General features: G+C 40.8%; 2 protein-coding genes across 2 annotated transcripts; both read left to right on the top strand.

The window, feature by feature from the left end:
* Nucleotides 1–1,735: 1,735 nt before the first annotated feature.
* LOC140239213 (E3 ubiquitin-protein ligase MIB2-like) lies at nt 1,736–25,868 on the top strand. The gene is made up of 3 exons (XM_072319094.1): nt 1,736–1,979; nt 2,587–2,764; nt 25,742–25,868. The coding sequence occupies exons 1-3, from the start codon at nt 1,736–1,738 to the stop codon at nt 25,866–25,868; spliced, it is 549 nt and encodes a 182-aa protein (XP_072175195.1).
* Nucleotides 15,633–16,595, top strand: LOC140238910 (uncharacterized). Its single transcript, XM_072318807.1, has one exon. It carries the CDS (start codon nt 15,633–15,635, stop codon nt 16,593–16,595), a length of 963 nt encoding a protein of 320 aa, XP_072174908.1.
* Nucleotides 25,869–26,128: the final 260 nt, after the last annotated feature.

Raw genomic sequence — 26,128 nt, 5'->3', positions numbered from 1 at the left:
TGTCCTGTGGTAATATCCCAAAATAACGCAGGATAGTTCCTGTGGTAATGTCCTTTGGTACTCTCCTGTGGTACTGTAGGCCTACTGTGGTACTTTCCTATGCTAATGTCCTGCGGTACTGCCCTGTGGTACGTCCCAAAATACCACAGGACAATTTCTGTGGTGCTGTCCTATGGTATACGTCCAAAATTACCACAGGATCGAATTCCTGTGGTACTGTCCTGTGGTACGTTCTAAAATACCACAGGACAATTCGTGTGGTACTGCCCAGTGGTACGTCCCAAAATACCATAGGACAATTCCTGTGGTACTGTCCTGGAGTATACATCCCAAATTACCACAGGAATTCCTGTGGTACTGTCTTGTGGTACGTCCCAAAGTACCACAGGACAATTCGCGTGGCCCTGTCCTGTGGTACTTTCCTGTGGTACTGTCCTGTGGTACTGCCCTGTGGTACGTCCCAAATTACCACAGGAAAATTCTTGTGGTAGGCCCCTTCTGTCCTGTGATACGTCCCAAATTACCACAGGGCAATTCGTGTGATACTGTCCTGTGGTACTGTCCTGTGGTACTGTCCTGCGGTACTGCCCTGTGGTACATCCCAAAATACCACAGGACAATTCCAGTGGTAATGTCCTGTGGTACGTCCCTTATTACCACAAGACAATTCGTGTGGTACTGTCCAGTGGTACGGCCCTGTGGTACGTCCCTTATTACCACAAGACAATTCGTGTGGTACTGTCCTGTGGTACGGCCCTGTGGTACTGTCCTGTGATACTTTCCTGTGGTACTGCCCTGTGGTACGTCCCAAAATACCACAGAAAATGCATGTGGTACTGTACTGTGGTACTGTCCTGAGGTATACGTCCCAATTTACCACAGGGATTCATGTGGTACTGTCCTGTGGTACATCCCAAAATACCACAGGACAATTCGTGTGGTAAGATCTCCTTCTCTGCCTTGTAATTGTGGTAGGTCCCGAAATACCACAGGACATTAGACCTGTTGTACTGTCATGTGGTACTGTCCTGCGGTACTATATCCTGTACCACACATCAGTGCCTGTGCTGACATATTATGCTTGTATGTGTGGTACTGACAAGTACCACAGAGAAGTACTGGTACCACAGAGAGTACCACACGAGCCTGTGACACAGTACCACACAGTTCCTGTGTTAACATATATTTGTGTGGTTATACATTGTGGGGTACCGACCAGTACCACAGGGAGTACCACATGAGCCTGTAAAACAGTACCACACAGTTCCTGTGGTAACATTTATTTATGTGGTACATTGTGTGGTACTGACAAGTAGTACAGGGAGGATCTATTACGAAAATGTAACTAGTGGAGGTTCGTGCGCAGTTTTGATAAAGTGTTTATCTACCCTCTTTATACACAATATCGCTCCAGTAAATGATTTGCACATTTCCCGGCGACGTTTTGCACATTTTCCGGCAAAACTGAACGTTTGCACATTTCCCGTTGATGAAATTTGCATATTTCCCGGCGAGACGTTTGCACATTTCCCGGCAAGACATTTGCACATTTCCCGGCGTTTGCACATTTCCCGGCGTTTGCACATTTCCCGGCTCCACACGGTTCAACATAAGTGCACGATGAAATAAGGCGCCTCTGCATAATGTTTTGGGGACCATAAAATATTTTTGGCTGTCTTCTTTCTTATCTCAGTCTGTAGGAATCGTCGAGCAAGATTTGATGTGAAAGGAGAGAATGGCGACGCTGCAAAGGGGTCAGCGCGTCGTGCGCAGCGACATGTGGACTGAGGAGGACCAAGATGGAGGAAGTGGTTACGTGGGTACAGTAATATCGATCTCAGGACATTCGATCTTTCAAGGGCTAGGTTGCCCTTTCCGCGGAAGGGTCCATGTTCGATGGGACATAGGTGAAGCAGCTGTCTACAGCGTTGGCTTTTTGGGGAAATATGATCTGCTTCTCTTTGACAATGCTCCAGCCGGTGAGTTTTTTCACACATACTTGCCTTCTAGAATTGGAAAATACATATAGGCCCATTTTTTTAGCGTACATCAGAAATCCGGGAGCTGGGAATTACAACCTGAAAATGATTTTAGCAATCAATCACTTCACTATTTTGAGCAGGCAAACGTGTCCTTACATTTAACTTATCATTAAATTGGGTGATACTTACTATTTTGAACTTTTATCACCGATTCAAGAGACCATCGGATTGCAACGTGTAGGTCGTTTAAATTGTTCATGAGTTAGGTGGACAAAATGGTCAGGTTGATATGTGATGGGGGAAACATGACATCGTATTTATGGCTATGATTACATCATAATCATATATGACGCCGTTTTTTTTTATGGCCAATACGAAGTAATTACGTTAATGTCAGATTCTGGTTTTTGTTTTTGTTTTAACGATCCATATATCTGGGTTGGCTTTACACAGAAGAGTTCTTTGGCTTCTTGCAGTGTAATTCTCAAATCACAATGTGTTATAAGCAGGGTTATCCACAACATATAATCCCATTACATAGTCATTGGATTTAATGTCATTTTTTTTTAAAACAATTCATTCTTGACATGCAATCTGTATCAAGGTGTGGTACACAGTTACATCGTATGCGACCATTGTAAAGAAGATCCCATCGCTGGCATCAGGTGGAAGTGTAGTCATGAGAGCTGCCCCGACGTTAATCTCTGCACGAGATGCTACATGGCTGATAAGCATGACGTCACACACACGTTCATACGCTTTGTCAGTCCCAACAAGATTGGGTAAGATAAGTGAGGATCTCCATGACTGTGTATAATGATTAAAGGGGATGGCTAGTAACTGATCAGCGGGAGTTATAGTGAGAATACTGGTTGATGATTGTTCCAATTCTTGTGGGATTCATTTAAGAGTACATTATATCTTGTGTGCAAATTATTTGCTTCAGAACGGTCTCATATTCAAGTAATGTGCAGTTTAATGCCCGTCACTGTACATGCATGCTAACCTGGAAAAATTAAACTGCACATTACTTGAATATTAGACCATTCTGAAGCAAATAATTTTCACAGAACAATAGAAATATGATGTACTCTTAATGAATCCCACAAGGATGGGCACAATCATCCCCCAGCATTCCCACTGACTCCCACTAATCAGTTACTATGGCCATCCCCTTTAACTTTTTACTTGTGTGTATACATACATGTTGTATTTGTTTATGCCTTTCTTATTGTATCCCCCGGCATCTATGCTGGAGGATACTTTGGATTCAGTAGCGTTACGCCGCGCCGCCGCCTCCGCCGCCGCCGGACACATTCTTGTGTGCACTCTAGCGGTCACAAACCCTGACAGATCGGATTTCTTTGAGATTTTGTATGGAGGTTCATGTATATCCACACCTTTAACTTTTGGTGATGCTGCCCCAGGTGTTCCGTCTTTTATGGGGAAGAATGCCATATTTTTGTGCATAGTTTGTGTGCGCTCTAGAAGAGGTCACATTTGGTAACGGATTTTGTTCAAGTTAATTTGTGACCGTGTTTCGCAAAACGAACGAAAAGTTTCACCCCTTGATTTCATGTGAGGACTCAAAAAGGTAAAATGGGTCAACCAAGTCAATATGTAGTTTGTCATATTCTTAAAGGGAAGGTAAACCCAAAGAGCAATGTGGATTGAGTGAAAGCAGCAACATTAGTAGAACACATCAGTGAAAGTTTGAGGAAAATCGGACAATCGATGCAAAAGTTATGAATTTTTAAAGTTTTGGTGTTGGAACCGCTGGATGAGGAGACTACTAGAGGATATGACGTATGAGTGGACAACAATACAAAGAAAATATAAAGGAAATTCAACAAAAATTCACTTTTCTAGAATTATGAAAGAGCAGTGGACCAACCGCTTTCAGAAAGCAGGGGGAATAATTGCTACCCTTAACATATGTCAATATCAAATTGATGGAATTTGTAATTTTCATGAAAAATGGATTTTTGTAGTATTTTCTTTATATTTTCTTGATATTGTTGTCCACTCATACGTCATAACCTCTAGTAGTCTCCTCATCCAGCAGTTCCAACACCAAAACTTTAAAAATTCATAACTTTTGCATCGATCGTCCGATTTTCTTCGAACTTTCACTGATGTGTTCTACTAATGTTGCTGCTTTCACTCAATCCACATTGTTCTTGGGGTTTATCTTCCCTTTAAAGGGCTTCCCTTCTTCTACATTATTCTTAAGTTGGGATCATAAAATGAATGGGAAAGTGCATTTTCAGTAGTTTTTCTATAACCCTTTTTTTGTAGAGTATCGTGAGATCAGGCATGTCTTAGAGGCCCCTTTTCATTTCTTGATAACCCTTTGCACACCCTTCACTTTCAAGTCTAATAACCTTGGAAGAGATTAGGCTACTGCTTTGAGATATGGCATTAATTATGGACAGAATGTGTTGATAGAGCATGCTCAATTTCAATTTAATCTGATAATCCCTTCATTGTTGTTGCTCAAGTGGTTTACCTCCTGTTTTTTGTCCCATTCATCTCACAGCTAGCACGGTTTGGTAAAGACTAAGCGCTTGAATAGACAGATAAACACTGTACTTCAGAGCCTCTTTTCTCAGTTCACACTTTTCCAGAGTGTGCACTTTCTTTCCAATATTTAGATAGTTAGGAGAGTTCATTTGAATTGAGTTATACATCATTTTAAAGCTTAGAGTCTGCTCTTTCAGAATCTACCCTTCACTAAAAATCCATAACTGGTGACTTTTTGTTTGTTTTGTGATGCAGGATCACATTTGGTCTGGAGGTTTATCAGGATGTAATTTACAAGCCTGTAGATTTTGGATGTGCTGGCCCCCAGTTTCCCGTCTTTTATAGGGCCAAAGGTCATATTGTTGGTGGATAAGGTTTGTGTGCGCTCTATCATGGGCGTATATCCCCCGAAATGGAGGAGGGGGATGGCCTGTACAATCATCCCACCCCCCCCCCCCCCGCCCCTGAAATTTGAGAAAAAATGGAGGAAGCAGAAATGTGATTGTATCAATTTTGGCATATTGCATGATGTTCATACGCCCGCCTTCAGACAGGTAATAGAGCTGAACAGTATTCTATTTTGCAGGATACTTAAATTTTATACATAATTTTCTCAAGCGCTCGCTCGCTTCGCTCGCCCGCGAAGAAAGTGATATCGACATAAGGTATGGTCCATACCTTGACAAGGTCAAATAGCATAGGCTTACAAGTGAACATGCTATGATGGGAGCAACTCGGGACCGTCGGCAAATTATGTATACGAAAACAAACAAACAATAACAAAAACTATACCGCCATAATTGAACCCCCTTCATTTCCTGAATCATTCCTGAAACGATGGTGACTCTGATACATCTATAGGTATACCCAGGGATGATCAGGGGCTAGGGTTAGGGTTATCTCGAGGGGGGGGGGGGGGCAAAGGGACATTTGCCCCGCCCCTACGGAAATGGTCGGGACAGACAAATCATTTGTCCCCCAAGCAATTCCCGAGCTGAGGACAAATCTCGAACTTTCTTAATGGAAAATTGTCCAATTACCGCCAGAACTATATTATATATGCACCGGATCGTTGAATTGCAATCATAAATATGCAATTGCTCCGCTACTGGGTCCCTTTCGATAGATTTTGTATACTTTTTAGATTGACGTATTGCCTTAATAATACAGTACCTTCATTTACAAAAGCTCCCTCATATGCAGAGGCGTCGATGGAGGGGGGGGGGGGTGGTTCCCCCATAAAAGTATTGGGGACAAACATATCATTTTGCTCCTCCTCGTAACTCCCGAGATGTGGAAATGTTTTTACTTTTTTGATAGAAAACTGTCTAAATATTTCACCCAAAGATGGCTGAATTTCAGTTCTGAAAATACAAAATATCCCTTGCGTAAGAGGGGGATAGGCCTAACCCCTTCCATACCCTCCCCGTTCAGTCCTTTCTACTTTGTACATTTTAGATTGACAGATTTTAAAATGTTTCACCTAAAGTGTACACCAGGTCTGTAACTTCAGTTTTTAAAAAAAATGCAAATGTTCCGTGGGTGGGAGGAGATAGCTAGATACTTTCAATTAACGGAGGGTCCCCCTTAAAAAAAATAGTATACACTTCTGGGATTGAAATTTTCCCAGATTCCATCATAAATGTGTTTACGAGAGGTTTTCATCTAAATTCTATAAATGCAAAAGCACCCTCGTATGCAGGTGCGTCGATCCTGGAGGACGGGGGCGCGGACGGGGGAAGAGGGGAGGGGCAAACATAATTATCATTATGATCCCCAATGATTCCCGAAATGAGGAAAATTTTCTTGCATTTTTTGATAGAAAAGTGGAAGGGTGGTGTTAGCACTGGCCCACGCCTTCTCCCTGCTCGCCCCCCCCCCCCTGCCCCTATGCATACAAGTAGACTGTGGTTATGCACTTTGAACATAGACAGTTTTCGAAATATGCCACAAAATGTGTGCACCAAAACGTTTAAATGCCGTCAGAAAATACAGAATCTCCCTTGTGTAGGAAAGGGAATAGGGAATAGGGGTTATCCCCTCCCACCTTCTCTGATTCACAAATTCCCAGATATTCCAACAAAAGTGTGCATCAGATTTCAGTTCTAAAACTGAAAAAAAAAACTCCCTCGAACATGGGAGACGTATCTTGCCACCCTCCCATTGCTTGGTCCCCTCTACAGACTATACTTTGGGGAATGACAATTTCCGAATTTTCCACAAAATTGTGCTTCAGATCCCTTTATTTCAAGTCTAATAAGGCAAAAGCTCCGTCTAGTGTTCCCCCTCCCACACCCTCCCCCTAAGCTCTACCTCACTGGACTTTGTACATATAACACAAAGATGGTGCACACTCGAAACAAGAGCTAAATTTCCTGATTTTAACAGTTCCCTGAAAAAGCCGTATTTATTTCTTCAATCATTTTTTTTTGGGGGGGGGGGTGGGGGGGGGGCGGAGTATTGCACCAAAAGTTTGCACCAGATCGCTGAATTTCAGGTCTGAAAATGCAAAATCACCTTCGTGAGAGAGGAGACATGCCCCTTATCTACACCCTCTTGTGCTTGCTTTTTCTGAAATTGAATTGAAATTAAATTGCTTAACAGACAGCGTTCATGACAACTATTCATCGTAAGAATGAATACAATGAGTTTATTCAAATAATACTATTTTATACAAAGATGTTCATTGTAATCTACAACAAAATATTCTGCCACCTAAACAAGTGGGACTGTTTCAAGTCGATAAAACACCCAAACATGCATAAAATTGCACCATTTACAACATCAAAATGCAAAAAGTTCTCACCGGGGGAGGGGGACATCCCATCCCACCCCCCCCCCCGCCGCTCGCTCGGGCTCAGTCGCGTTCATGACATTCAGTGGAAGAATTAGTACAAGAATTTTATTTAAATGATACCATTTAAGGCAAATTGTTCAATAATAATCGACATCAAAATATTCTGCTACCATAAACAAGTGGGACTGTTTCAAGCCGACAAAACGCGCAAAAACATGCATCAATTCCACGTGTACAACATCAAAATGCAAAAAGTTCTCACCGTGGGAGTGGGAACATCCCCCTACCACACCCTCCCACTCCCCCCCCCCCCCCCCCCTTCGCTCGCTCGCTCCGCTCGAACGGGTTCGGTCCCGTTCATGATATCAAGTGCAAGAATCAATACAAGAAGTTTATTCAAAATGATACCATTTTATAGCCAAATTGTTTTATATTAACATCACACTAAAATGCAACCTTAAACAAGTGGGACTGTTTCAAGTCGACAAAACTCTCAAAAACCGTCGTCAAATTGCACCATATACAACTTGCCCTCTCCCCCCGCCTCCCTCCCTTGCTCGCTCTGCTCGCTCGGGTTCGGTCGCGTTCATGATAATAAAGTGTAAGAATTGATACAAGAGGTTACTTCAAATGATACCATTTCATAGCCAAATTGTTTTAAAATAATCGGCATTAAAATATACTGCAACCTTCAACAAGTGGGACTATTTCAAGTCGACAAAACGCGCAAAAACATGCATCAAATTGCACAATATACAACATCAAAATGCAAAAAGGGGGGACACCCCCTCCCACCAACCCCCCCCCCCCCCCCCCTCGCTCGCTCCGCTTGCTCGGGCTCAGTCGCGTTCATGACATTCAGTGGAAGAATTATACAAGAAGTTTATTTAAATGACACCATTTTATAGCCCAAATTGTTCAATAATAATCTACATAAAATGTACTGCTACCTTAAAAGGATGGCTAGTAACTGATGAGTGGGGATCAGTGGGAATGCTGGGGAATAATTGTTCCAATCCTTGCGGGACGCCACAAATAATACAAATAACCTTTTTTTGTAACAAAAGTAATTTATCTAATAAGTTTTGGTGGGCACTACCCCACGCTAAGAGTCCGTAATTTAGATAAGGTAAAATTAGTAAAAAATACAACGTCAACAAAGAGGACAATGGAATTTGAAACTTGTGTCTATCAATAATACCTGCGTGAAATTATTGTACTAATGTTAGTAATATGCGGCCTTCACGAAAGTTTATCATCCACTGTGATACCAAGTAATTTTATATGAGAAACTCATTCTAACAAAGTATCATCAAAAACAATACCTGAGCCTATATCTTCTAAAGAATTACTAAAAAGCATATATACTTAGTTTTCTGAAGATTAAGAGATAATTTATTATCTCTTATCCACTGGGTTACTTTTTTCAATTCGGAATTAACGATGCGTACAAGAGTATCAGGATTTTGGTGAGAAAAGAAAATATTTGAATCGTCAGCAAAAAGTATAAATGAGAGTATGTCGGATGATCTGCAAAAGTCATTGATATATTGATGATAAAGTGTAAAGGTCCTAATAAACTACCCCGTGGGACGCTACATTTAATGAATTCTCCTGAACTCCTGAACCACTCCAAGGCCTTCCCGCGTATTCCATAATGAGACAGTTTATAAAGTATTTTCATGATTAATCGTACCTTAGAGAAGTCCAGGAAGATACGAATAAGATGAGAATGATAATCAATAGTGTGCGCAGCGTGGTCAATTAACTTTAAAAGAGCATGAATGGTGCTATGTTTCTGACGGAACCCAAATTGAGAATTTGTAAAAACATTATGCAAATTAAGAAAATTTATTGTTCTTGTACATATCAATTTTTCCAATATTTTAGATAAAGATGAAAGCAAAGAAATAGGTCTATAATTACATATATCAGAATCATCTCCTTTTTTTAATAAAGGGAAAACCTTAGCTATTTTCATAAAATCAGGAAAAATATCACTTGATAAGGATTTATTGAATATATATGAAAGTGGGTCAGCAATTGAAGATATAATTCCCTTTGAAATATAATTACTGATATCGTCATAACCGGCACTTCGTTTGTTATTCATTGCGGTAACAATATCTATTATTTCATATTTTGTTGTTGGAACAAAACAAAAAAATAGAACTGGAATTGGATTGACCTAAAAGTTCAGAAAAATGTTATTTGACTGCGGTATTTGTTCTGCCAAATTCTCTCCAATCATTGAAAAATAAGAATTTTCAATAGTACTGATATATCATGGACAAACTACTAGTAATTACTAGGATTGAACAATGATTTTGCCATGGCTCTCTAGCTGTATTTCGTCAGGAGGAGTTTCCTTGTGAAGATCATGGTAAATGGTATAGATGAAATGTGGAAGTGCCATGGGGCCATGTACTACAAATTATGCTGAAAAGAAAATGAACAAAATTGCGCAACAGTGAAAAAATGGTCCAATTCGGATTGAAATTAGGGAAGTTATGAAATTGTAGAATTAAGCTAAAAGTTCACTAAAACTCCGTAAACTGCTGATATGAATGTGCAAACGGTGAATTGATAATGTAATGGCCTCACAACTTCCAACATTTTGTAAATGTAAATGTTTGAAATATCATGTTTTGTTTTGTTATTAGGTGATCCGAGTATCCTCTCGGATCACCTTCTGTATCTGTACTGATTCTTTGTTTTCCTTCTTCTTCTTCTTCTTCTTCTTCTTTATTTCTGGATAAAATTTGTGTATCGATTAGCTCAGAAAGTCCTCCTCCTATCAATGTCAAAATTACACCATATGTGCATCACGTCCCAAAGACGACGGGTCAAGTAAAATCGTAGTGATCAGTCGACCGTGACGTCACTATGACGTCATTATATGAGAACACATTCTCAATTATATCTCAATTTTGGAATGGAATTTTTCAATGAAATTTACGTCACATATAGTTCAAGTCAAATTGATTCTACTCATGTTTTCAAAATTCATCTATATACTTCAAACGTGCGCGTACGTGCGCGTTGAAATATTTGTATGCTCAAATCGAGCTCAAAATTTTTTGCACACGTTTCAGACCATTTGGAGCATTTTTTGAAAAATTGAAAAAATCGGACGGACGCGTACGCGCGCGCACATATACGCACACACAGCTCATATGCAATGAAAATTTCCCGTTTTTTCACTTTGATCGGATGTCTGAAATGTCAAGGAATATTTCTACCAAGTTTCAAGTCAATCCCACTCAAAATGACATCATACGGGTCCGTCAAAGTTGAAATTCCGCGCGCGCGTCAATGGCGATATACAGTGCAACAATGCCAAAAAACTGCCAATTTTAAATCCGATTTTACTCGTCAGGATGGACGGTGACCCCCCATTTTCTTTACATATTCTGAAAGCTGATGAGTTGTACATGTCATTTCATGGGTTGGCAATGCTGCAAAAATGATTAAAATATATCAAATTTCTTAATAAAGTTAAAAAAGTAAATTTTCAAAATGACGTCATCAAATTTCAAGTTCATTCAAGCATATCTCACTTATTCTTTAGTTGATTTTCGTCCAAATTTCAATATGTTGTAGCTTATTAAATGGTCTTTCAGATATATATAACAACAATTTGATTGAATGACGGCATCACCTCGTAAAAAGGGATTAAAAGTAATATTGTTAAATTTGACCAGTTTACGTGTTATCTCTATGGGAGTGCAGTTTTTCTGGAAATGAAAACTGACATGACTATCTTTATCAAGCACTAGCTCACTTATGCTTCAGTGAATTTCTCCCATATTTTAGTATGTTGTAGCTGAGACTTTGGGCTATCGTTAGTGTGTCCTTCGTTTTTTCATACGGAGTCGGCATCATGCCCAAAAACTTGGTTGAAATTAAAGCTTATCTTCCATGTATTTTCATATTCCTTTCTTTCTGCAACTTTCTTTGCAATAACTCAAGAAAAACAAGCTCTATCAGCCCAATATTTTGCACATGTTTAGTTTATGTCACGTACATTATTTCATAAAATAACAACTACTTGATCGAGCACCTTCTTGGGTATGTAAATTAGGGTCAAAGGTCAAAAATGTTTCATCCTGTATCTTGGTGAATACATGTCTTATCTTTCCCATATTTTGCATACGTAAAAACCATGTTACAAGAATCATTTCACAAAATAACTACTTTTTGCTCAGAAGCCATCTTGTCTGTGCAAAGTAGGGTCAAAGGTCATATGTACTTCTTTCTTTATCTTCATTATGACGTGTTATCTCTATGGGAGGGAATTTTTCTAGATGTGGAAATTGACATGATTGTCTTTATCGACGACTAGCTCAATTACCCTTCGGTGAATTTCTTCCAGATTTTAGTATGTTGTAGCCAATGTAATACTCTTTAAGTTTTGTTAATCAAAGTTTTAATCGGATGATGTCTTCACCACGTGAAAATGGATATAATGTAACCTTGTCAAATTTAACCAGTTTACGTGTTATCTCTATGGGAGGGAATTTTTCTGGAAATGAAAATTGACATGACGGTCTTTATCGAGCACTACCTCACTTACTCTTCTGTAAATTTCTCCCAGATTTTAATATGTTGTAGCTGAGACTTTGGGCTATCATCAGTGATTCTCCAATTTTTCATACGACGACGAGTTTTACGTCAAAAAACTTGGTTGACACCAAACTTATCTTCGATGTATTGAGATATTTCTTTCTCTCTGCAACTTTCTTTGCAATAACTCAAGAAAAACAGCCCCTATCATCCCCATATTTTGCACATGTTTAGTTTATGTCACGTACATTATTTCATAAAATAACAACTACTTGATCAGACACCATCTTGGGTATGTAAATTAGGGTCAAAGGTCATAAATGTTTTAACCTGTATCTTGGTGAATACATGTCCTATCTTTCCCATATTTTGCACACGCAAAGGCCATGTTACAAGAATCATTTCACAAAATAACCACTTTTTGCTCAGATGCCATCTTGGCTGTGCAAAGTTGGGTCAATGGTCAAATATACTTCATTCTGTATCTTCGTTATAGTGTATACCGAATTTGGTAACAAAGATAGCAGACCTGACTCTCTTTTCTAAATGAGAATCCTAATATCACACGTCCAATGTCTCTAAACACAGATGAAACCTATATGGTCATGCCTATTGCGATCAGGACTCGAATCATTGATTTAAAAAAAAAATCGGATCACCTAATTTGTCAGTCTTGACAAATTCCAAGTCTAGTGTTGATTTTGTGTTTGTTTGGTTTTTTTTTTTTTGCTCAAACGCACCTAGACCCCCATATGACCCAGACACCATTCCTAATGTTCCTAGGCCTACTTATTATTTTGAATTTGTTTAGCCTTGATTAACATTACGTGTTTGTTTTGGGTTTTTTTTTCCAGTTTAACCCTATAAAGCCCAAGGGGGGGGGGGGGCACATTGTGCCCCCTACCAGATTTTCATTTGCCACTCCGTAGCCCTTTATCCAATTTCAACCAAATTAGGTGACTTTTTCTAAAATCTTATTGCAAACATTTTGATGTATAAATTAGCCATATTTGATGTTGCCGGTTGCCATGGCAACCATAAACTCACAACCATGTCAGTCAGATTTTGCATCTTTTTTCTGTTCCCATTTCATTTAATGGCATTACAGTGTATGAAATGGGTGTTTCTTGCCTGAAATTTATTGAAGGAGCAAAATTTGAAGTAATTATGGTCCTGGAAAGTTTTTTATATTATTTCCTTTGTTACTACGTGACAAAGGCATAAAACAATAGATATAATAGAGATGATTAAAAACAATAATTTTTTCTAAAGATTGCCCTTCTATTTTGTGTTATTTTGATTCTTTCACCCAAGTTATGCCTCTAATATCATTAGACTATCATATTATCAATTTGCAATATCAAAATTCCACTGTTATGCAAATATGAAATGTCATAACTACATGTACCCATCCCAAACATTTCATCTCAGGTCTCATAATGTACTTCTTTATGTTGATATGAATAGCGCCTTCATGTGGTGACCTTGAGAAATTTCAACCATAACAAAATTCAGATTCCATTTGCTTATTATTTGTGGCAAATATGAAAATGATTGGTCTATGATAAGACATATATAATGGGGATAAAAAAATAATACAGAAAAATCATGTTTTTGGCATATTTCCTATGTATTTCTTTATATTTTGGTGAATAGCGCCCTCCATGGGTGACCTTGAGAAAATTCAAGTGTACTGTCATGTAGAGTATGAGTTATTACCCATGTGCCAAATATGACGATGATACATCAAATGATAAAGAAGTTATATAGGGCCCCTCCCTCCCCCCCCCCCCCCTGGGCCTGCGAGGGGTCAAAATAGCTTGGGCTTGATAGGGTTAATAGCAGAGCGAGCAGCAAGGTGACGAGATCATTCGGTGTAGAGTGCATGACTTTTGTTTTTTCGCAACGTTTGGTATGGAATACATGTCATTATGATCTAGGCAGTTTCAGTAATTTTAACAGTCGGTTAGTCATCCGTCAGACTTGGTTTTGGTTGGTAGTTGAGTTTGGGGAATACCACTTAATTAGGTGATCCGAGTATCCTCTCGGATCACCTTCTGTATCTTAACTGATTCTTTCTTCTTCTTTTTCTTCTTTCTCCTCAAAAGTTGTGCAGAGGTTAGCTCAAAAAGTCATCTTCCCTTCAATTTCAAAATTGTACAATGTATGTATCATGTCCCAAAGACGACAGATCAAGTAAAATCATTATGATCAGTCGACCGTGACGTCACTATGACGTCATTATATGAAAACACATTTTCATTCATATCTCATTAATGGAATGGAATTTTTCAATGAAATTTACGTCACATATAGTTCAAGTCACACTAATTTTACACATATTCTCAAAATTCATCTACACCCTTAAAACGTGCGCGTACGCGCGTTGAAATATTTACATGCTCCAATCGAGCTCAAATTTTTTTTTGCACATGTTTCAGACCATTTGGAACATTTTTTTTTTAAATGGACAAAAATTCGACGGACGCGTACGCGCGCGTGCATATACGCACTAACAGCTCATATTATGCAATGTAAATTTCCCGTTTTTCACATTGATCGGATGTCTGAAATGTCAAGGAATATTTATACCAAGTTTCAAGTCAATCCTACGCAATATGACGTCATACGGGCCCGTCAAAGTTGAAATTCCGCGCGTGCGTCAATGGCGATATACAGTGCAACTATGCCAAAAAACCGCAAATTTTAAATCCGATTTTACTCGTCAGAATGGACGGTGACCCCCCATTTTTTTACATATTCTGAAAGCTGATGAGTTGTACATGTCATTTCATGGGATGGCGATGCTGAAAAAAATGATAAAAGATATCAAATTTCTTAATAAAATTTAAAAAAGTAAATTTTCAAAATGACGTCATCAAATTTCAAGTTCACTCCACCGTATGTCACTTATCCTTTGCCTATTTCACCCAGATTTCAGTATGTTGTAGCTTATTGAATGCTCTTTCATTAATGTAATACAAAATTTTTTTATTGAATGACGGCATCACCTTGTAAAAATGGATTGAGAGTAATCTTGTTAAATTTTATATCGTAATTTCGTGAGAGATTACGTCATATATGAGATCCCGCTAGTGCGCGCGCCACTCAATTCGTTAGTCGCCGCCATCTTGCTAACACGCGAATTTCTGTGCTCGGAAAATTCGCCGGAATTGCACTTGAATATTCAAGTTTTCGTTCGAGTTGGATCGACGTAATAGCGAAAGTTACCTCAACGGGAGGTTTTGCCAGGTTTTTTCTGGTTTTAACGATCATTCTTCAGCTGAACAGCAACGGAATTTATGTCTTCGACCAACGTTCCAAACGTGGGCGGCGCAGCCGCACCACCGCTGCTGACAACAGTCGCGTCCCCGGCAGCCACCGGCGGGGGTCGCGGAGACCAGCACGCACAAGAGTGCAAGCAGAAAACTGCTAGAGCCGGCAAGGCAGGTACTAGTAATAGTACTACTACAACAAGCAGTGCTAACCCTAGCGGTAGTACCAGTGCAAACAAAACAGTGAAACCACCTGCCAAACTGGCCTCTAAAGTTTCAACTTTGGAAGATAGACTCGGCAAGCTTGAAGGCCAATTAGCTGTGGTTGTTCAATTTGTGGAGGCACAGTCGGCAAAGCAGACACCAGCCCGTGAAGGCGGTGGCAATGGAAAGAGTATCAGGACTCGTTCTGAATACTCCCCTTCAGACTCGGCAGATACTGACTGCCATTATGATGATGAATATGCGGCACCATTTCTGGGCCGAGATATGGATGAAAACTCTGTGATTATCCAACCAGGTCAAGGGGATAGTCGTGATGACAAATTTGATATTGAAGAAGGCGAAGTTCCCCCTTCTGTAGTGGAGAAAGTGCCAAACATTGCAGCCAAATTTGCTGTGGCTGAGGAAGTTGGTCCCCCCATTGACCCAGAAATTGCTAAGTCTACAGCCTACCTTCTGACCCACCAGCTCGAGCCCAAAGTGGTAGATGAAACGATCACTAAATACCCCATTCCCAGCAACTGTGAGCTGGTGGATGTGCCGAAAGTCAACCAAAGAATGTGGAATGGGCTACCTGCCTTTTCAAAGACACGAGACCTCAAATTTCAGAGACTCCAAAAGAATCTCACGAGAGGCATCAATGCCTACATACATACAGTGTCGGCACAGGATATCACTGAACAGCAACAAGATGCACTAGCACTTCTGTGCAGTGCGAATTTCGAGCTAAATTCCTTGCGTAAGGAATTCATGAAACCAGACATTGGTTATCAATTCCAGCATCTCTGCAAGCCCTCTACCCCGGTCTCCAAATTCCTTTTTGGTGACGACCTGGGAAGGCAAATGAAAGACATAAGAGATGAACAAAAAGCAACTGAGGGTGTCCTCAGGAGTGAGCATAGCAGACAATACAAAAAGCAGCGTTTCAGCCCATATGACTATGGCAGGAGTGCATATGGCAAGGGCAGGAGCAAGATTACATCAGGAAGCTCAAATTTGCCCCAACAGTACCGCGACGCGGGCTGGACTACTTCTCGTGCAAGTACAAGTGATGTCGCTAGGCCTACAGGTGCAAAAGGACCGTGGACTGGAGCTACCAGCCATGCTTTTTTAGGCCAGCGCCCCAAGGGGAGGGGGAAGCCGTCGGCTCCCCACACCTTCACACATCCCAGCCAGCACCAACCGCACTGCGGCAGCAAGCAGGGCTCAGGGATGAAGAGAGCACGATAACCTCCAGTTCAACTGACGAGGTAAACATGACATCTGATTCTAGTGATTATGCAAAGCTATGTCATAATAATGTAGAACCTATGGTAGGAGGTCGACTGAAGCAATTCCTCCCAAAGTGGCGCAAAATTACTTCAGACCCACATGTGCTAAATGCTGTAAGTGGTTACAGGCTTGAATTCAGTAAAGAGATGGGTGCACCATCTAGAACTAAACCCCCTTACCTTTTTCGGTGTGATAAAGCCGAAGAGGCTGATATTGATCTTGAAATTTCTAAACTCCATGACAACGGAGTAATCGAACCGTGCCAGATGGAAACTGGAGAATTCGTGTCTAATATTTTTACACGGCCAAAAAAAGACGGGGGTACACGCGTTATCCTAGACCTGTCTGATCTCAACAAATATCTCCAGTACCAGCATTTTAAGATGGAAAATATCCATACTGCTATTGAACTCATTTCAGAAAATAGCTTCTTAGCTTCAGTCGACCTTCGGGACGCGTACTATACAGTACCTGTGCACCCAACACACAGGAAGTTCTTAAAGTTCTCCTGGAAAAATCAACTTTGGCAATTCAAAGTACTGCCTAATGGCCTGAGCACGGCGCCAAGGTTATTCACTAAACTACTGAAACCTGTATTCACATTACTGAGAGAGCAAGGGCACGTAGTAATTGGATACCTTGACGATGTACTCATTATTGGAGAAAGTGAGAATCAAACATTGCAAACGGTTTTTGAAACCACTAGCATCCTTGCACAACTTGGGTTCTTGGTACACCCAGAAAAATCAGTACTATGCCCCACTCAAGAAATACAATTTCTTGGTTTCATTCTCAATACTCAGGCCATGACAATTCGACTGCCTGATAACAAATCAGAGGAAATACAGTCCGTGTGCACTGAACTTATGCAAATAGCAAACCCCAGTATCAGGCAGGTGGCTAGAATTATCGGGAAAATGGTAGCATCATTTCCCGCAGTCCAGTATGGACAGCTCTATTACAGGGCTTTAGAAAGGGACAAAATCAAAGCACTCAAAATGAATAAGGGGCATTTTGACAGAAAAATGAGCCTATCTTTGGAAGCAAAACAAGAGCTGCAATGGTGGACAGACAATGTGCAGTCTACTTTCTCACCCTTACGACACCCTAAACCTATGCTCGAATTGTGCACGGATGCCAGTGGCAAAGGCTGGGGGGCATCTGATCATACCACCCATACAGGGGGTAGATGGAATGAAGACGAGCTGCAAAAAGCCAGGGAGAATAAGATTAATTATCTGGAGACCCTGGCTGCTGGCATGGGACTCAAGTCCTTCTGTTCTAATTCACAAAACATTCATGTTTTGTTACGGCTAGATAACAGTACTGCTGTTGCGTACATTAACAACATGGGAGGCATTAAATCCCTTGACTGTGATCGGGCAGCCCGAGAGATTTGGCAGTGGTGCGAAACTCGTAAAATTTGGGTCACTGCAGCACACTTGCCAGGAAAGCTGAATGTGGAGGCAGACCGCATGTCTAGAATTTTCAATGACCGCACAGAATGGATGCTTGACCGCACAGTTTTCCAAGAAATAACTTCACGTTTTGGGACACCAGAAATAGACCTATTTGCCTCCAGACTTAACAAGCAGGTAGAGAACTATGTCACATGGTTGCCCGACCCACATGCCAAGGCTGTTGATGCCTTTACTCTCGATTGGGGAAAGTGGTACTTTTACGCATTTCCTCCTTTCTGCTTAGTTGCTAAGTGCATTCAAAAAATCAAATCTGATAATGCAACTGGGATACTAGTAGTCCCAAAATGGCCAAGCCAGCCATGGTTTCCTCTCCTAAACAGGATGATGAATGAGGAACCACTTGTTATTCATAGGAGTGAATCCTTACTAACATTGCCAGTTTCTAACACTCCTCACCCACTAAACACTCAGATTGATCTTCTTGCTTGCAGGTTCTGTGCAAGCCCTTCAGAGATGCGGGATTGAATGCACGGATAACTGCTGTAATGGCCTCCTCTTGGAGAAAAGGGACTAAAAAACAGTATGCAGTGTACATAAACAAATGGAAAGCATTTTGTGACAAAAAATGCAGCAACTACTTGTACTCGGATGTTCAAGCTATCCTGGAATTCCTGAGTGACATTTTCTTCGATAAAGGGGCAGGTTACAGTGTCATAAACTTAGCACGGAGTGGAGTCTTTCAGCTACGCCCACCCAAGCCTAGATACATGGAAATGTGGGACGTTAACCTTGTTTTCAATTTTCTTCGTTCTTGGTCCCCAGCGCACATTTTGGACCTGAAAAAATTGACGCTTAAATTGTGTGTGATTATTGCATTAATCTCAGCACAAAGGATTCAATCATTACACTATCTAAGCTTGGATGGTATGGTGTTAAGAGATAATGCAGTCACCTTTCACCTTCATGATCTCCTAAAACAGAGCAAGCCTGGAAATTACTCACACAGTGTCAAGCTCCAGGCATACCCGCCAGACAGGAGACTTTGTGTAGTCAGGTACTTGCAGGAATACATCAGCAGGACCCGCAGAATCAGAGCTAGTGAACGGTACCTTTTTGTTAGCTACAAGAAACCGTATCACAGGGTATCATCTCAAACAATCGCTCGCTGGATTAAGGAGGTTTTGGAGGCTGCGGGTATTGATACAGAGATCTACAAGGCGCACTCTACTCGGGCAGCGTCTACCTCCGCAGCCAATAAGGGAAATTTCCCAGTATCTAAAATACTTGCGCAAGCCGGTTGGGCCAACGAAAGAACCTTTCGCAAGTACTACAACAAGCCCTGTCCTGCTGAGAAAACCTTTGTAGAAACAATTATCAAAAAATAGACTGTGAAGCCCTAAGATTTAGGCAGACATGTCTTGAACTGCCTGAACTTGTGAACTCTTGGAGACACAATATCTCTGCAGCATTCAACCTGAATGAGATTTGCAATGGAACCTCTTGTAAGGTATGCTTCCTACCCCTTTTCGGGGGGGTTGCCTCGAGAATGTAACCACTGGCTTTGAAATCTCATATATGACGTAATCTCTCACGAAATTACGATATAAAATGGAAGATTAAACGAGAACTTACCGTTTGAAGTTTAATATTAATTTTATGAGTAATTGGAGGGTGAGATTACGTCCCACCTCACCCTCCCCCAAATTTCAAACGGTAACTTAATCTCTCGTTATCTTCCTACATCAGTGGTCACATTCTTGCTTCTAATATTGAGTGGCGCGCGCACTAGCGGGATCTCATATATGACGTAATCTCACCCTCCAATTACTCATAAAATTAATATTAAACTTCAAACGGTAAGTTCTCGTTTAATCTTCCATTTGACCTGTTTACGTGTTATCTCTATATGGGAGTGCAGTTTTTCTTGAAATTAGAATTGACATGACTATCTTTTTCGAACACTGGCTCACTTATGCTTTGATGAATTTCTCCCAGATTTTAATATGTTGTAGCTGGGACTTTGGGCTATCGTCAATGTTCCTCCATCTTTTCATACGACGTCGGCATCATGTCGAAAAACTTGATTAAAATTGACACTTGGTTTCGATGCAGCGTTATTTTGCTTGATACACAGGGCCTACGGAGGATGAAATAGGTCAGTGCATAGCGCATCCGACTCGTAATCGTAAGGTCCCCGGTTCGAGGCTCACCCCTGCCAATATATATTTTTTTAAATTTTTTATACATTTTTTCTTCTTTTTCTTTAGTTAGTCTTATTCTCCCTTCCTAACTTTATCTTTTTCTGATTTTTTTTACATGCATGTAATGCTTCTCCTTCAAATTTCTATAAAATAACTTAATATTTTCTTTATTTTTCTTTCTTTCTTCTACTTTCTGCAATAGATCAACAACAACAATGGCTATCAACCCCATATTTTGCACATGTTTAGTTCATGTCACGAACATCATTTCACAAAAAAAAAAATACTTCCTCCGACACCATCTTGGGTAGGTAAATTAGGTCAAAGGTCAAAAGTGTTTAATCCTGTATCTTGGTAAATACACGTCTTATCTTTCCCACATTTTGCACACGTAAGGAACATGTTGCAAGAATCATTTCACAAAATAACATCTTTTTGCTCAGATGCCATCTTGGCTGTGTAAAGTGGGGTCAAAGGTCAAATATACTTCATTCTGTAATCTCATTAGTGTATATGGTATCAACGTCATATTGTGCATACACATGGACCTCGATAGATGGATCATTTTGTAAAATAACGACGCTTTGGTCGGCCGCCATTTTGGCTGTGCAAATGAGGTATTATCTCTATGGAAAATGAAAATTGACATGACTGTCTTTATCGAGCACTAGCTAAATTATCCTTCAATGAATTTCTCCCAGATTTTAATATGTTAATATGTTGTAGATGAAACTTTGGGTTATTGTTCTTGTGATTCATATTCTTATTGGAAGTCGGGATTATGTCCAATGACCAGGTTGAAATTGACTCTTAGTTTCAATGTCGGGAGATATGTCTTTCTTTCTGCTTTCGGTGACTTCCTTTGCAATAGCTCAAGAAAAATACCTCCAAATTTTGCACATGTTTAGTCCATGTCAAGTACATCTTTTCAGGAAATAACAACTACTTCAGCAGACACTGTCTTTTCTAGGTAAATTGGGGACAAAGGTCATGACATTTATTTCCGAATATATCGGATCACCTAATTTGTCAGTGTTGACGAATTTCTAGTCTAATGTGCAAATCTCTAAATTTCATCAAAGGGAAATGTGCAAACGTGACGCCGGGAAAAAAATGTGCACATGTTCAATTTTGCCGGGAAATGTGCAAAACGTCGCCGGGAAATGTGCACACCATTCGTTTCACCTATATCATGTAGAGATGGAAGAGAAACTCTCAAGCAAAGCTGCGCACGAACCATTACCATCTTTACCACCTGTCTTAGCGACCATCTGTCTTTTTTTTTTTAATTACACTTTTTCAGCATTTTCTTGCAAACCCTACAACAAATTTTCGCCAGGTTTGGCAGATAACATCTTAATGGTAATATGATCGTAATTTGTCAAAATGAGCCCCCCCCCCCACACCAGTCCTAAGGAGGGGAGGGGGGAGGAGTTGAAGCCTCAGAGTCCCTAAACGCTTGATTGTTTTTCTTCATCTGTCGAACTGAAAAAGAATGAGCTAAGTTAGTGCTATGAAGACATTAATGACTAAAATTTCATGTTTGATTATGGCGGACCCAGGGGTGCCCTGATCTGGGGTGAGGGGGAGGAGGGGGATTTTCCACATTTTCAGCACACTCTCGAAAAATCTAGGACGGATATTCACCCAACTTGTGAGATACAGTCATATTTATGGCAATATAATCTTGCATTGTTAAAATGCGCCCCCGTCCTATCATCGAAGGGGGGGGGGATTAAAGCTTCACTTTTAACATCCCAAAAATCTGATTTTATTTTTATCTTATGTCAAACAGAAAAAGATAGAGCTAAGTTAGTGCTATGAAGACATTAACGTGATTAATGAATGAAAGTTCATGTTTGATTATGGCGAATCAAGGGGTGCCCAGATTGGGGGGGGGAGGGGTATTGGGTGGAGGGGGGTATTCCGCATTTTTAGCATCTTCTTGAAATATCTATGAGGGATTCTCACCAAACTTGACAGATAGCAAGATTCTGGTAATAATTATGATCTTAATTTGTTCAAATGAGCCCCCCCCCCCTTCCCCCACCGCCGAAGGGGGGGGGGGGGGCTGCGGGGGCTTGAAGCTTCGGCGTCCCTAAACGTCCCTGGAATTTTTTTAATCTTCTTCTGTCAAACCGGTAAAGGTAGAGCTAAGTTAGTGCTATGAAGACACAGCGTTAATGAATGAAATTTCATGTTTGGTTATGGCGCGGATCAAGGGGTCTCCAGATCGAGGAGGGTGAGGGCAAAGGAGAGGAATTTTCCACATTTTCAGCATCTTCTTGAAAAATCTATGACGGATTTTCACCAAAATTGGCAAATTGCCTTTTTACGGCGATATGCACTTAATTTGTTAAAATGAGCCCCCTCCCATACACACACACACACACACCGCTTAAGGGGGGGGGGGTGGTTGGTTGAAGCCTCGGAGTCCCTAAACTCAATTTTTATCTTCTTCTGTCAAATCGGAAAAGATAGAGCTTAGTTAGTGCTAAGAAGACATTAATGCCTTAAATTTTATTTCACGTTTGATTGTGGCTGATCGAGTGGTGTCCTTATCGGGGGTGAGGGGGAGGAGGGGGATTTTCACATATTCTGCATCCTCTTGAGAAATCTTTGACGGATTTTCACCGAACATGGGAGGTAGCATCTCTAGGATAATAGAATCCCACTTTGTTCGAAGGGGCAACAAGTCCAGGTTGTTCCCCTTCCCCAAAGCTAGGGATAATACCAGGGTAGCCCCCACGTCATTTAGTAAGCAGACGTGAAATTTCATCAAAGTATAGATCTACCTTCTAAAAATGTGATAAAATTGTGTTCCATTACTCTTGGTTGTATAGAAAATTTCTTTGAAAAGTATGTATTCCGTTTTTTCATATGTATAGGGTTTTCAATAAAATTCTGAATTCCACCCGAACGACCCCATCCCCCTCGTTTTGGTCTCTTTCATGTTCAAGGGGCGGAGATAGGGTAGGGGGGGGGGGTCCATCTCCTCCCACCTTAGGGGTTGGGGCAGTGCTCATTTAGACAAATTGAGGTCATATCACCAAATAAATACACTACGCTATACATTTCAAGCTTGGCAAATATCTATTATATGAGGGTTTCAAGAAGAAGCTGAATATGTGAAAAATCCACCTCCACCGCACTTAACATTAATTCATGAATAAGCTTACCATAACAGGCACCGGGCATTCTATTAGCTCCACCAATTTTGTGTAGGTGTTTTTTTTTTTTTAAGCTGATATATAATTCTATTATCCGAGGGATGCGTCTTGAGTTTTCAGGAAAAAGACAAAAAATGTGAAAATTTAGCTTCCTTCCTACCTCCTCCCCTTGTTGGGCATCCCTTCATCTGTCATAGTAAACTTGAACCTACATCATGCATTCACTGTATTTACAATACTATCACCATAAAGATGCTATCTGCCAAGTTTGGTGAAAATTCGTCACAGATTTTTCAAGAAGATGGAGAAAATTTTGAAAATCCCCCTCCTCCCCCTGGTTATACAGCTCGTTATTCCGAAGGTTCGTTATTCCGAAGGCTCTTTATTCCTAAGATTCGTTATTCCGAAGGTTCATTGTTCCGAATTTCATTTACGGATTAACCAGTCTTCGGAATAACGAACCTTCGGAATAACGCCACATATTTTCGGATTAACGAACCTCTAGATATAGGGACTTTGCGTGTTTCGGAATAGCGAACCTTCGGAATAACGAACAGCACCCCCTCACCCTCACCCTCACCTACCCCCGATCAGAGCATCCCTAGACCCGCCATCATCAAACATGAGATTTCGGTCTTTCATGTCTTTACACCACTAACTTTTTCGGTTCGACAGAAGTAAAAAAAAAGCAAGAGAATAGGGACTCTGAGGGTTCAACCCCCCCCCCCCCCGACGAGGGGGGGGGGGGAAGGGGGATTCAATTTAACAAATTAAGATCGAATCACCATGAATATACTATCTGCCAAGTTTGGTGAAAATCCGTCATAGATTTTACAAGACTATGCAGAAAATGTGGAAAGTCCCCCTTCTCCCCCTCACACCCCTTATCAGGGCACTCCTGGACCCGTCATAATCAAACCTGAAATTTTAGTAACTATAGTGTCTTCATATAACGTAGTTCCATATTCTTCGGTTCAACAGAAGAAGATTACAAATTCCAGAGTTTAGGGACCTGAATCTTCAACTCCTGTCATCAATTAAATGTGAACTCCTGTCATCAATATCTTTAAAAGAACCAACCTAGCTCATTCTTATTTGGTTATATAATACAAGAATTTCGATAATACCATAGTTCTGGGACTTTGAGGCCCCCTCCCCTTTTTCGGGGGGGGGGGTGGCTATTATAAAAACAAATTGAGATCCCATTGCCATAATCATGCTCCCTACCAATTTTGTTGAAAATCTGTCAAGGATTTCATTAAGAAAATCTAAATGGTGGAAGTTCATGGGCAGTTTTGATATGGAGTTTATCTACTATCTTTATACAAAATATCGCTAAAGTAAATGATTTGCACATTTCCCGGCGACGTTTTGCACATTTCCCGGCAAAATTGAACTTTTGCACATTTCCCGGCGTCATGTTTGCACATTTCCCGTTGATGAAATTTGCACATTTCCCAGCGAGACGTTTGCACATTTCCCGGCGTTTGCACATTTCCTGGCAAGACGTTTGCACATTTCCCGGCGTTTGCACATTTCCCGGCGAGACGTTTGCACAATTCCCGGCGTTTGCACATTTCCCGGCGAGACGTTTGCACAATTCCCGACGTTTGCACAATATCCGGCGTTTGCACATTTCCCGGCGAGACGTTTGCACAATTCCCGACATTTGCACATATCCCGGCGTTTGCACATTTCCCGGCTCCACAGCCCTCCCACACACGCATACACAAAATTACTTGTTTCAGATTCTTAGAGGCACTCCTTTTTCAGGATGGAAATGCGTCCGAATGTTTGCCCCTCACGGGGTTTTGGAAGGGACGCCATCAACCCCCCCCCCCCCCCATCGAGTGCTTTTGGAAGGGAAGCTAGCAAAATACCCCCCCCCCCCCATCGCAGGTTTTGGGTAGGGAAGCTAGCAAACAGCGGGACGGACATGCAGCGCATGTGGCGAAATGTCTTGCGAAAAGGCAGCCGGCTGGGTATGCTTTGCAGCAAAACGCAGATGCACAGTTAGTACATTCGTTAGAACCAGGATAAACACCAAGAAGCTGCATTTGGATCAGGTGAGATAAAAAACGGACAGCAACTGCTTTAATGTGATTTGAGAAATTTTATTATGATAACCTGACTTCGACTTCCACATATGACGTTGCAGGAGAGGAAAGACAAAATAAGGCAACGTAACTATAAGTATATATATATTTTTTGTTTTTGTCTTTATTATTTGTTGTGTTTGTTTTTGTTTTGTTTTGTTTTGTTTTTTTTTTTGGCTGTCTGTGCTGATGTTTGGCTTGTTTCCTCTCTATCAGGATAAAAGTTGGGCCTCGAGTCGGAGAGGCATCAACAGTGGCAAGAGGCATATTTCCGGGGGCAACTGTAAAGCGCGGGAAAGATTGGCAGGGAGGAAATGCAGACGGTAGGTCAAATAAACATTGATTTGCGATTTGTCTAGTTTAATGGTAAATACAAAGACTGTAGAATAACGGCAGGTTCAAACAGAAATGACAGCATAATGCCTTAATAATCCATTATTTATTTCACACCGTCAAAGTATAATACGTATATATTAGGTAGAGTGGGGGTACTGGGCATGCTACATTTTTCTTTTCACCTGTCTTGGTGCCTTTTCACTCTGTTCCTCACACTTATTAATAAAGTGAATCTATCAATCTTCTTTTGAGACTAATGTTCGTGAC

The sequence above is a fragment of the Diadema setosum genome, chromosome 15 (genome assembly GCF_964275005.1).
Source record: "Diadema setosum chromosome 15, eeDiaSeto1, whole genome shotgun sequence".
Lineage (NCBI taxonomy): Eukaryota > Metazoa > Echinodermata > Echinoidea > Diadematoida > Diadematidae > Diadema > Diadema setosum.
The sequence above is the reverse complement of the archived record's forward strand: the minus strand, read 5'-3'. Positions and strand labels throughout refer to the sequence as shown.

Coding starts and splice junctions, on each gene's coding strand:
- LOC140239213 (XM_072319094.1), top strand. CDS start 1,736: ATGGCGACGCTGCAAAGGGGTCAGCGCGTCGTGCGCAGCGACATGTGG. Junction 1,980..2,586: donor CTTTGACAATGCTCCAGCCG/GTGAGTTTTTTC, acceptor ATCTGTATCAAG/GTGTGGTACACAGTTACATC. Junction 2,765..25,741: donor GTCAGTCCCAACAAGATTGG/GTAAGATAAGTG, acceptor CCTCTCTATCAG/GATAAAAGTTGGGCCTCGAG.
- LOC140238910 (XM_072318807.1), top strand. CDS start 15,633: ATGGATGAAAACTCTGTGATTATCCAACCAGGTCAAGGGGATAGTCGT.